Here is a 13,504-nt window from a genome sequence, read left to right as displayed (position 1 = left end):
CAGTAATATCACATGTACTGTACATAACCTATTGTTTGGAGTGGACATTGACATGCAGTACTTTGCTATTGCTTGCAGGGGCGCTGTCTGCACGTGGCTGAGAGCACCGACCTAGCCAAGGTAAGCTGCACATGCTTTTGTCTGTCTCACCAAGCTCCCCTTTCCCTCCCACATGTTCTGTGTTCTCTGCATGGCTCCATGATCAGGGATCCTTCCCAAACCTTTCAGCTCAGGACCCAAAAGAGAAATGGGGGGTTTCTCCCCCGGGATACAAACTTAAGCCCACCTTTAAAAGAAAATTCCTCACCACTTAAGCTCAATATACGCTGCTTGTTTATCTATTTTATCTGTTTCGGGAGAAAATGTTTTTGTTTGGTTAATGTGGTTAACAGACATTCTTAATTTAAATGGTCAAGTTGTGATCCCCCCACATTTGCATGTGATGGACGTTAGCCCACTGCGTTGTATTTTGCTGTGTGTGTCGTACAGTGAGACAGGAGATGTGCATGTTTGCACACGTGTAGGCTATTGGAACATATTTGCTATGTATCCTTGTGAATGCAGTACTTTTTGTAACCTTACAGAGTGCGTTGTGTGTGTGCAGGGACGTAGCTGACCATTTGGTTGCCCTACTCGTAGGATATTTGTGCTGCCCCCCCTCCTCCTGACATGACTGCTGCATTTCCTCATGCACACATGGCCACTCGTTATTATTCGGCGGAGCCACGGAGAAAATTGTCATTTTGAGGGTCGGTTTGGCACTTTTTGGTACATTTTGTTGCCCCCCTCGGCGTGTTACCCTACTCGCAGTGCGAGTAGGGCAACGCCACTGTGTGTGTTTGTGTGTGTGTGTGTGACAGACGGTGTAATCTTTGACGTGGAAGCTTTCAATTAGGAGGATTAAAACATAAAAAGGTGTATTTACGTCAGGACTGGGAAATTCTGCCCTGACATTTCATCAGACATCAGACTGGCCCACCACAACTGGCACGCAGATAGCAGCCATGTACCGTACCGCCAAAATTGTGTTAACCCATTCTGACCGGGCACCCATTTTGGTGTTAGCATCATGTTATGCTTTACCTATTGAAAAATAGCAGATCTACAAGCTCATAGCGCGCCACCGAGTGGCGCGCTACGAGCTTGTAGGTCTGCTATTTTTGAAAAGAATCGAAGAACGACTGACATTTTTAGAATCTGATCTCAGGTCAGAATGGGTTCATCAGACCAGTGTGTGTCCAGTGGAAACCTCGTATGAATCTGATCTCAGGTCAGAATGGGTTAAAAGTAGCAGATCGACAAGCTCAATATGCGGCACAAACTTGTGTATCTGCTCCTTTTGACGTGACTTTTGTGTGATGCTGTAGTTAGTACAATCAAGCAGGCCGTTCGTTCATTTACCAAAATAATAATCTGCCGCAGCCCCGACAGCAATGACATGATATGCTACATAGTAAAGGGTTCAGTACTTTATGTATGTGTACATACTCTCTCTCTCTCTCTCTCTGTTGTGATGAGTGGTCTCATAGATGCTTGATGCATAGCTTGAATCTTGGACTCAGTGGGGTTGTCTTGCTCCTGTGTTGACACTAGCGCTGTCGTGATCATGAACCTTGAGTTGATGATCAATTTCTTGTCACGCAAATAATCGCAAATTACGATTGAATTAGTATTCACTCTTCAGTGACCTGTTTATTCCTAATGCTGTCCTGAGCCTGCAGTGGTCATTCTCTCTCCGTCACAATCTCTACATGCGGATATCGTCTGTCTGGTGGAAAGTTAAACCTCACATATCCATAACTGTTACTTCAGGATTCAAATTAAGTCACAAGCAGCCGATCCACAAGCTCGAAGCGTGTTGCTTGAGCTTGTAGATCTGCTTATTGTGATGCTTGAAGGGCCTTGCAAACAGGGAGCGATAAAGTGCGCCTATAGTTCATTTTCAGACTTAGCGTTTTTGCTCGGAGTAGTCGCGGTGCGACAACGAAAGCATATTTACGTGAGCGCGGTCCCGTGAATTTGTTGTGCACACCTCCGCGACTCACCAGACCTGGATTCTGTTTAGCTTTTTTTTACGCCTGCGTGCCTCGCTTCACGTTTGCAAGGCCCTTTAGTATGAAAGAGATAAGAGGTTTCTGCCCGACAGCAACATTATCTCTCAATATTTCATCTCTCACACATAATCTCTCTTCACATCTTTCTCTCGCTGTCTCTCTTTCTCTGCGTCAAGTCTTGATGCCACCACCTTTATGTCTGTGCTCTATTGTAGTGGCTTTCAACCAGTGGTAACCAAATGGACCCTTATTAGATAATTATGGACCCTTAGGCCCAAACCGCACCAATGATTCGCCATGTAACTAATCCTTGCAACCAAACGGTTGCGAGTAGTTGCATGTTGGTTGCATGCAACCATTATCCCCCATGGCATGTGCCTGATTCTATTCTACGTCCGAGCATAGACATGGTAACGCCCCGCCTGCCTCTGATTGGCCTACCGACACTGCCCATCTTGCCCCTGGTCTCACCAGACTGTCCTCCGAGACACCTGGTTACTCCGTGGTGGGAAATAATACAAGTACGGTATAATACAATGACAGCTTCGCACGTGCGGCAGAATGCAGCCTTCTAACTAACTTGTGACTTTTATTTTTGTAGAAGAGGCAAATGCCATGTGCTTAGATTGAATAATTGAATGAACACATACGTTGTACTATGATTTGATTTGGGTATGTGTTCTAAATAAAGTAGGGATGCACCAAAATGGAAATTCTTGGCCGAAACCGAATACCGAATATAGGAAACATTTGGCCGAAAACCGAATACAGAATATCCGAATATTATTAATATATATCTTTTTTCCTACCATTGCTGTCATGGCCGTACCTTAAAGCTACCTAATTTATGGCAAAATAAATGGTTATGGCAAAACTTAACTTAAATACTAATCAGTATTATGCTTCCATAAAACATTTATTCAGCTCTTCTGAATGTATTAATTGCATACACTATTCAGTGATATATTTTCTGCCTATTCGTGCCGAAACCGAATAGGCCGAAAATACACTTTTAGCCATTTTCTGCCGAATATTTTCTGCGGCCGAATATTCGGTGCGTGCATCACTAAAATAAAGTGTTAGTGTTGATTATCATGTACTAATCTAATTATAGTAAACTAATACTAAAAAAGGGAAAAGGTAACTTTTTACAGTACAATAAGGTTTCAAGATTACACGGACAAATAAATGGCACAATAATCTCAATCACTTTATTTAGAACACACCCAAATCAAATCATATTACGGCTCACATGTTCCATCAATTATTCCATCAAAGCAAATAGCATAAACAATATTAGTTTGCCTCTTCTACAAAAATAAAGGTTACTGTCGCGCGTGCCAAGCTGTCATTCTCTTGTATTATATCGTACTTGTATTATTTCCCACCTCGGAGTAACCTCGCGGCAGACTATCCACTATCCACCTCGGAGGAAAGTCTGGTAAGGCCGGCAGTGTCTGTAGGCCAATCAGAGGCAGGCGGGGCGTTGCCATGTCTATATGCTCGGACGTAGAATAGAATCAGGCGTTGATGCAAGGCGTTGCATTGGTGTGACATGTCCTTAATTTTTTTGTTGCAAGGAGACAAGGAGTTATGGGTGCATTTTGTTTAATTAAGAGTATAATTATTGTTAAACATCTGCATTTGATCATTTCCAAGAAGTCTACACAATTCGAGAACGTTTGCCTGTTATCTCTATGGTACCAACCTTAATATAGAGACAGGAATTGTGTACAAAATCTCATCCGACGACAACAAATCATTCAAGTCTCGGGTCTGAGAGGCTAAATCTCATCTAATGGTGTAACACATAATGGACCTTGATATGAAAAGGTTTGAAAACATCAACATCCACTGCTCTTATGCGTCCTCGTCCTCTGTCTCTGTCCTGTGTCCCGCTGTCTGTCCCCTCCACCGCCAGCATGGCTGTGGGTTAAACGGTGACATCATTGTGTCACATGGGGTCCTTATGGTGTGTGTTTGGGCCCCTGCCAGAGGCTGCCTGACACTATACGGGCCCCGTGCCCACACGACGGACACACGCACTACGCACACACTGACACACATACACACGCACGTATGCACACACTAACACACGCTGCTCTCTCACATTCAAGCTTTAATCGCCCTCTTAGGCACACAAACACACACACCAGCCTTATGCCTGGAGCACCGCGCACACGCACACACACACACACACACACACACACACACACACACACAGACACACACCTGGGGCTCTCCATCACTCAGTCCTCTCGGCTTTATTACATTTACTGCTGGTCATGAATCTGATCCAGCTTGTGCACGCATGCACGCACACTCAGTCAAACGCCCACAGATCATTATTCTCATACTCGTATAGCCTGCCTCTCTCTCACGCATGCACACGCACACACACAAGTAACCACTTGTGTCTGTCTACACACAAACGTAACACACATACACAAGCTATTATGTTCATGGTCCCTTGCGCACACCAACAAACTTGCCAATTTGAGCGAGTGCATTCAGACCGGTGTGATCACCATACACACACACACACACACACACACACGTGTGCGAGCACACACGTGAATACACAGTGTAGTGTGCCAGTTCAGTGCTGTGCCCTGGCTTCAGGGCGTGTAGAGTGGGACATTATTCAATGGGAAGGAGGCAGGGTTAAGAGAGAGGGGGGGGGGGGGGGTTGTAGGTACCTCATTGTAGGTATTTTCAATACTTTTACTTCTATTGCACTTCATCTCAGATCCAAATATTGTACTTCTACTCCACTACATGTATTTGAAAACTTTAGTTACAAGTTACTTTGTAGTTTTTGATTGTTATTGCCAGACATACACCCATACATTTCGGCCATTTAAAATGAGCCGATCTACATAAGCTCACAATGCGTCGCGATGCAATGTTTTGTTTGTTTTTGTCGCATTTCTGAGCCAATATAGTAGGTATCATAAGTAAATCGTCCTTAATAGTAATAGTAAATTAAGCAGGACAAACTGTAGTCCTCCCTGGATTACATTGTGAGAGTTGTTTTGTCAGTTGTCATATTCGTTTTTTGCCTTATAGTCCAGGCAATCTAGCCCATTTTAGACCCAAAAATCAGACTAACTAAAATAGATTTTTTTTCAACAGATATCATTTCTATGAGTTGTCTAGAATAACATACTAAAAGTCCTAAGAAATCCTAGATGCGGAAATATGTTTAATTCTCATCAATTCAAGATGTGTGCTAATACCTTGAGAAAACTAAACACCCTAATGGGCTTTTTTTTCTTTTGTCCTATCACAATGAAACTTTCCACAATGAATCTTAACATGAAAACTAAACTTGTTTGTATTACAAGTTTCTCTGAAACTTAATTTGAATACCGTATGCAAATTTAGCTTAATTTTTATTGTTCAAACGTGATCCTCAACTCCTTTTGTATGATTCTAGTCATCAGAAAAATCAGGCAACTGGGAATTTGTACAGCTAGTACCACGACATTCTCTGCATATGGCAGTGCAAGGGAGTCCATGTTTTTGTCCAAGTGCATCTCTTCGTACTGCAGTCTTTCTTGCAGCTACAGCAGACCACATTAAGTAATTCTGGTGGTCCTGCAGGCTGATCACAAATCTACCACCTATAACATGCCACAAGACACGGTCCTAGTAGGAGATGATACAGATGTATTAGTACTCTTGTTACATCAGGCTGATCCTGACTAGAATCATACAAAAGGAGTTTGAACAATAAAATATACAAAAAAGAAAAAACACAAAAAGAACCTCCCCTGTTGTTGTTACCTTGTCGTGGTGGGGAGGCTTGTGTGCCTCTGTGACCCTGAGGACTATACCGGTGGGGGTTATGCCCCCTGTAGGTACAACCAAGCCCGGCAGGTTTCAGGTTAGAGGCCAGTCCAAAAGCAGCATTGCCATCAACCATTAGCAGTAGGATGGTTGGAGGAAGATTTGACGGATTTATGCATTTGTCATACATATGAATGGTGTTTTTGATGTTATTCTATGAAGTCACAATATTTCGATGAACTGGTTCATGAAAGTCTGATCAGTGTGTTTGATATCATTAACAAACAACAATGTAAATATTATACATTTTGGGGAAAAGTAATTTTCGTGATATGCTAATGTGGGCATATTCAATATGTATTAAGCTAATTTGCATATTCAAATTAAGTTTCAGAGAAACTTGTAATACAAAAAAGTTTAGTTTTCATGTTAAGATTAATTGTGGAAAGTTTCATTGTGATAGGACAAAACAAAAAAAAAAGCCCATTAGGGTCTAGGATTTCTTAGGACTTTTAGTATGTTGATCTAGACACCTCATAGAGATGATCTATGGTGATCTATTTAGTTTGTCTGATTTGTTGTCACTACACCATATGACATCACTCGGAATATGAAGTTCATAGTCGTGAACTCGCAATACCTCAGGAACCCCATTTTTGAGACCCAAAAAGAAGCTGTTGTTTTATTGCCCAAATCACTAAAGAAGTTTAAATGATCTCCTTGCTCATAGGTCATCTCGTCATTGTCATGCAGAAACCTTGTATGTCCAACACTCTTAGCTTTCAGTTTCTGGAAATGGACAGTGGTGGAAAGTAACTAAGTACATTTACTTAGTAAATTCTTAGGCAAAATATTGTAGGCCTTCTTTTTACTCCAATTATTTGAAAACTTTAGTTACTCGTTACTTTGTTTGACTATTATTATTATTACAAAACATACATTAACCACTTTAGCCCTATTATACATTTCAGCCACTTGAAAATGGCCAATCTACAAGCTCACAATGTGTCGCGATGTTACGCCTTGTGAGCTTGTAGATCTGCTACTTCCAAACATTTGTTATACATTTGAAAACTTGAAATGGGTTGTACTTGTATAACAGAGTATTTCTATATTGCAATATTGATGCTTTCACTCAAGTACAAAGTGTGAGTACTTTTTCCACATATACTCCTGTATATTATGTTCAGTGCTGCTTTATCTATGTTGTGCCTACAGAGAGAGGGATGTATAGAATGTTGTCTTTCATCATGGTCAGCGTCCTTTATCAGTGTTGCGTGCATCAGAGAGACGGGATTTGGCCATGTGTTTAATGGAGGTCAAATTGATGCAATTCACTCAAGGAGCCTACCCTTGCTGTCGGGTGGAAACCTTGTATGTCCAGTCCAGTACCGTTCCTTTACTGTTCCCATCCAGCTGTTCTACCCCTCAGCCACCCCACCCCTATCTATTGCTACCACTGTCACTTTAAGTGGAGTGGTATGTGTGTGTGAGTGCGTGCGTGCACACTTGTGAGGATATGTCCATAGGATTTGAGAAAAAAACACGTTAGCCACAAAAGACAAAATTGCACACATGCCATTCATGTATGATCTGAAGATGTTGATGTCTGTAGTACTATATGGACAAACGTGTGACTGTTGAAGAGACGCACAGGCCAGTTTCCGCTAAAGCGACCGCAAAGCATCAGCCATTTGACAGCTGCGATCAATCAACTCACGATCACGCACACGCACACACACACACACACACACACACACACACACACACACACACACACACACACACACACACACACACGCACGCACGCACGCGCGCGCGCGCGCGCACACACACACACACACACCCTGTGTCCCTGACATCTGTTTGATGTCACTTTCGCTCCAGGTGACTTCATGTCATCATCATAATCTGTCCCGTGTACAAAGAGGGGACACTTGATGCTATAGTTCACAGATCTCTGATCCTCTGCCCTGGTGGACTGTCCACAGATATGGTCTCTTATGCACTGACCCCCACCTGAATATAATAGACCCCACCACACCAAATCTCTTTGCTGACAGTAGCAGATGTACAAGTTCACTCAACAAATACATGGTGCTTAATGCTTATATATCTGCGATACTTATGCAGAATGTTCACCCCCCCCCCTCCCACCCCCCCGAATGGGGAGGGATGCTGCCTGGGTTCATGTGGTTAATGATCTCGTCGATGCTTTGACAATCAATTGTCACTTTTGTCATGCAAATCAAAAGGACAGAAATCCAAATGGAATCGAGTGAGTGAGGACAGCTGCTCGTGTTGTTCAGCAAGCCTGCAGCTCTGCTGACGATGAGAGAGAGGGTGGAGAGAGAGAGAGAGAGACAGAGAGAGAGAGGGTGGAGAGGGAGAGAGAGAGAGAGAGAGAGAGACAGAGAGAGAGAGGGTGGAGAGAGAGAGAGAGGGTGGAGGGGGAGAGAGAGAGAGAGAGAGAGAGACAGAGAGAGAGAGGGTGGAGGGGGAGAGAGAGAAAGAGAGAGAGGGTGGAGAGGGAGAGAGAGAAAGAGAGAGAGGGTGGAGAGGGAGAGAGAGAAAGAGAGAGAGGGTGGAGAGGGAGAGAGAGAGGGTGGAGAGAGAGAGAGATAGAGGGAGAGAAAGGGAGGCATGGTTATTAGATGTTTCCATGTTTGCATTTGTTTTCAATCTCTATTTCATTTTGACAAAATCAAAGATTCATCAAGGTCAAAAAATGAGCTCTTCATTTTAGCTGTAGTATGTTTGCTAAACACACAATACAGTTTCAATTGGTCATCTTTTTTTTTTTAAAGCCTGGTTTTTAATGTTTTATTCCAGGTAGGTAGTGGAGAGAGCGTGTGTGCTGTGTGTTACATGCACTTGTGAGAGCCAAACGTCCCCACAAGTACAGGAGAATTTGAGTTTCAGCGGCAGGGTTTAAAATGGCTAAATACTATAGTAAAAATGGCGTCCATAAAGTTTGTCATCACAAGTATGGTAATATAATACCAACACATGCAGAATGTTTTGAGAGGAGAGTATCAATTGCTTGCAGAGTGCATATTTTGTGCCCCCTTCTATGCATGAGGAGTCCAAGCTGCTTCTTTTCACCTGACAGGGGGGAGTTTCCCCAGACAGACGTAGTGCGTGGAAGGAACACGTTATTCCGACCAGTTCCTTTCCCCTCCATCAGGGGGAGGTAGTTCGTCAGTGATAACGCGGAGGAGAGAACAGCACCCACAGCGTCCCCAGCGGGAATCGAACACAGGACCTTCTGCTGTGCGGCGACAGCAGTAACGACTTTGCCCCCGGGAACGTGTATAGCTGTTTCCACACTTAGGCGTCTAGGTGCGGCAGTTTTCCGCTCAGAGCAGGCGTCTCTTCCTGGTTTTTAGACTGCTGGTGGACTGAAATGAAGCTCCACCCTCGCGGGAGAATGCCGCTGGAGCACGCGTTTCCGGTAATCTGGCCGTCGCGGCATTCAGCCGCGTGGGTGGAGCTTAATTTCCATCCACCAGCTGTCTTAAAAAACCAGAAAGAGATCCCTGCTCAGAGCGGAAAACTGCCGCGCCTAGACGCCTACGTGTGGAAACGGCTTATGTGTTGCCATTATCCGAGCGAGCAGCGGAGAAGTGTGAGGTGGAGGAGGGAACAGGTGTCTGCAACACGCAACACCTCTAATGAGAGCCATGGAGGTGGCGATGGAGACACCGGGACCCATGGCGGCGGGCTCCGTGGTAGTGTTGATCTCGTCGACTGAAACTATGATGAAAAATGTTCGTCGACCACCTCTTTTCACCGTGGAAAATTCAGTAAAAACTAAGCTTCCAGGCCTTACTGTCTGTTGGATGGCAGGGTTGAGGCCTACAGGCTGTTTGATGGCAGGGTTGAGGCCTTACCGTCTGTTGGATGGCAGGGTTGATGCCTTACTGTCTGTTGGATGGCAGGATTGATGCCTTACTGTCTGTTGGATGGCAGGATTGAGGGCTACAGGCTTTTGAATGCCAGGGTTGAGGGCTACAGGCTTTTGGATGCCAGGGTTGAGGCCTTACTGTCTGTTGGATGGCAGGGTTGAGGACTTACTGTCTGTTGGATGGCATGGTTGAGGCCTTACTGTCTGTTGGATAGCATGGTGGATGAGGCCTTAAGGTGGTTGCACACTGGGCGCGTTTTTCGGAAAACCGATGGAGAAACGCTGCTAAAAATCAGAAAATCGCGCCCGGGGTTGAGCAGGGGTGAGGCCTACAGGCTGTGCTTGCTGCTGGACGGCAGCCCTTGGCCCTTGGAGAGCGGATGTGCAAATCCTCCTCTCAAATCCTCACTTTCTCTGCTGAGTCTCTCAAACCCCCAAATCCCCAAATCAGCACAGCCGTAAGCATGTTCCACTTGTGTGTGTGTGTGTGTGTGTGTGTGTGTGTGTGTGTGTCTCTCTCTCTCTCTCTCCCCCTCTTTCTCCCCCTCCTACACACTCCCCTCTATTTCTCTCTCTCTCTCCTCCACCCTGACCCTCTCACCCTCCCCACCCATGCCCCCAGCTCTTGTTCTGGCTTTCTGCCTCTCAGATTTCACCCCCCCAACCCCCCCCCCCCCCTCCCTTGACCCTCCGTCACACCCACCCACCCCAATACTCCCCAGAGCGAGAAGCAGCAGCTCCCAGCCCTTTGTGCCTTCCTTCCACTCACTCCATCCATCCCTCCCTCCATCCTCCATCCTACACCACCTCCATCAACCCACCCACCCACCTCTCTCCTCCTCCCCCTGCCTTTGTGTGAGAGGGGCCAGTGCAGGGGGAACGAGGGGAGGCTGTGTGGAGAAGAGGTGTAAAGAGACACACAGAGAGAGACGGGCAGAGGATGCAGAATCACTGCTTTACGTGTAGTGGTTTCCTCACGTTTTAGACTCGGGTGGCACATGTTGTGGTTGTGGACACATCACGCATGGACGCAAGCGTAACAGCTACGCGTTTGATCGGCCACGCGCCTGACCTGATCGGCTATTTCCGACGACACTGGCGCGCCGTGGTACGAATCGTGCAGCCGTGTGAGGATTGTGGTTTTGGGTATACTTCCTTCTACGTTGGGATGCTACCAAGTCCTCCAGCGCTATAGTCGCTTGAGTGCCAACCGGATGCACAAAGCTTTTATTTTGAAGCACTTTCACTTTCCATTCCCCCGAAAATAGGAAGAAAAAATCAGCCATTTACTAAATCCATCTAACGAATTTTTTATTTCTCTTCAGAAGCGTTAATATTGTATAACCGTGAGGCAGCGAAAAATCTTAAACGAGCCCAGAACGTCTGCGTTCTGTTCAAACACCACAGAGAAAAGAGAGTTTAAAGATTGCGTTACTACAGGAAGTGAACATCCTGGGCAGCCCGCGGATTTATTCGCTAAGACGTGTATACACGTTCTAGGCATCCAAACGTGTAGCGCCCAAGGAAAGGCCCCCAGTATAACCTAGAGACGGTAACTAGATTATTGTGTGTGTCGGTAATGATGTGTGGTAATAATGGAGCCCAGCCCTCTGGCCTGTGCTGCTGTGTTCACTGACAGATGGCCACATTAACCAGATACCTGGCTGGCTACTGTAGTGGACTCCCTGGATACGCCTGGACCAGACGCACGCACTGTGTACCTTTTATTGCTTTCAGAAACCTACCAGTGACATCATCGATGGGGACTCTAAATTAAACGTCAGGGTTTCTATTCCTGGCAAGTTGGCATGCATTCATAAAGATGTGTTTACGTAACCTCAGTAAAACGGTGTCAAAAGTATAACTTATTTCTAACCTTATCCTCAGTAAAACTATGCGCGACCCTTAGCTTATTTCTAACCTTATCCTCAGTAAAACTATGCGCGACCCTTAGCTTATTTCTAACCTTATCCTCAGTAAAACAATGCGCGACCCTAAGCTTATTTCTAACCTCATCCTCAGTAAAACTATGCGTGACCCTTAGCTTATTTCTAACCTCATCCTCAGTAAAACTATGAGCGACCGTAAGCTTATTTCTAACCTCATCCTCAGTAAAACTATGAGCGACCCTTAGCTTATTTCTAACCTTATCCTCAGTAAAACTATGCGCGACCGTAAGCTTATTTCTAACCTTATCCTCAGTAAAACTATGCGCGACCCTTAGCTTATTTCTAACCTTATCCTGCAGTAAAACTATGCGCGACCGTAAGCTTATTTCTAACCTCATCCTCAGTAAAACTATGCGCGACCCTTAGCTTATTTCTAACCTTATCCTGCAGTAAAACTATGCGCGACCGTAAGCTTATTTCTAACCTCATCCTCAGTAAAACTATGAGCGACCCTTAGCTTATTTCTAACCTCATCCTCAGTAAAACTATGAGTGACCCTAAACTTATTTCTAACCTTATCCTCAGTAAAACTATGCGCGACCCTTAGCTTATTTCTAACCTCATCCTCAGTAAAACTATGAGCGACCCTAAGCTTATTTCTAACCTTATCCTCAGTAAAACTATGCGCGACCCTTAGCTTATTTCTAACCTCATCCTCACTAAAACTATGCGCGACCCTTAGCTTATTTCTAACCTTATCCTCAGTAAAACTATGCGCGACCCTTAGCTTATTTCTAACCTCATCCTCAGTAAAACTATGCGCGACCGTAAGCTTATTTCTAACCTTATCCTCAGTAAAACTATGAGTGACCCTAAACTTATTTCTAACCTTATCCTCAGTAAAACTATGAGTGACCCTAAACTTATTTCTAACCTTATCCTCAGTAAAACTATGCGCGACCCTTAGCTTATTTCTAACCTTATCCTCAGTAAAACTATGCACGACCCTTAGCTTATTTCTAACCTTATCCTCAGTAAAACTATGCGCGACCCTTAGCTTATTTCTAACCTTATCCTCAGTAAAACTATGCGCGACCCTTAGCTTATTTCTAACCTTATCCTCAGTAAAACTATGCACGACCCTTAGCTTATTTCTAACCTTATCCTCAGTAAAACTATGAGTGACCCTTAGCTTATTTCTAACCTTATCCTCAGTAAAACTATGCGCGACCCTAAGCTTATTTCTAACCTCATCCTCAGTAAAACTATGCGCGACCCTAAGCTTATTTCTAACCTTATCCTCAGTAAAACTATGAGTGACCCTAAGCTTATTGCTAACCTTATCCTCAGTAAAACTATGCGCGACCCTTAGCTTATTTCTAACCTTATCCTCAGTAAAACTATGAGTGACCCTAAGCTTATTTCTAACCTTATCCTCAGTAAAACTATGCGCGACCCTTAGCTTATTTCTAACCTTATCCTCAGTAAAACTATGCGCGACCCTAAGCTTATTTCTAACCTTATCCTCAGTAAAACTATGCGCGACCCTTAGCTTATTTCTAACCTTATCCTCAGTAAAACTATGAGTGACCCTAAACTTATTTCTAATCTTATCCTCAAACAATTGCAAGTATACAAGAACCGCTGGGCATGTTTTGGGGCGAGTCTTCGCGTTACCCAGGCCAGCGTAACACGTGATTGCGACAGTGCGTCTTCCGCCACTGGTTAACGTGTCCCTTTCATTACAACCTCCTCACATGCTAACCAGCTTTGATCTAGAAGATGTAAACATGTCAGGCACAATTATAATAGTCTGCCTCAAAGCAGCACAAACACTGCAGTGCATCCTATCCATGACGAAG

General features: G+C 44.5%; 1 protein-coding gene across 1 annotated transcript in view; it reads left to right on the top strand.

Moving 5' to 3' along the window:
* Positions 1 to 13,504, top strand: part of LOC308334969 (uncharacterized protein) — a 116,514-nt gene that overhangs the window by 5,101 nt on the left and 97,909 nt on the right. The window contains exon 3 of the mRNA XM_080791877.1: positions 79 to 120. Within this exon, the coding sequence (XP_080648003.1) occupies positions 79 to 120 (42 nt within the window). The remainder of the gene's footprint in view (positions 1 to 78; positions 121 to 13,504) is intronic.

The sequence above is a fragment of the Protomyctophum bolini genome (assembly GCF_963924005.1).
Source record: "Protomyctophum bolini genome assembly, chromosome: 20".
Taxonomy (NCBI): Eukaryota; Metazoa; Chordata; class Actinopteri; order Myctophiformes; family Myctophidae; genus Protomyctophum; species Protomyctophum bolini.
The sequence above is the reverse complement of the archived record's forward strand: the minus strand, read 5'-3'. Positions and strand labels throughout refer to the sequence as shown.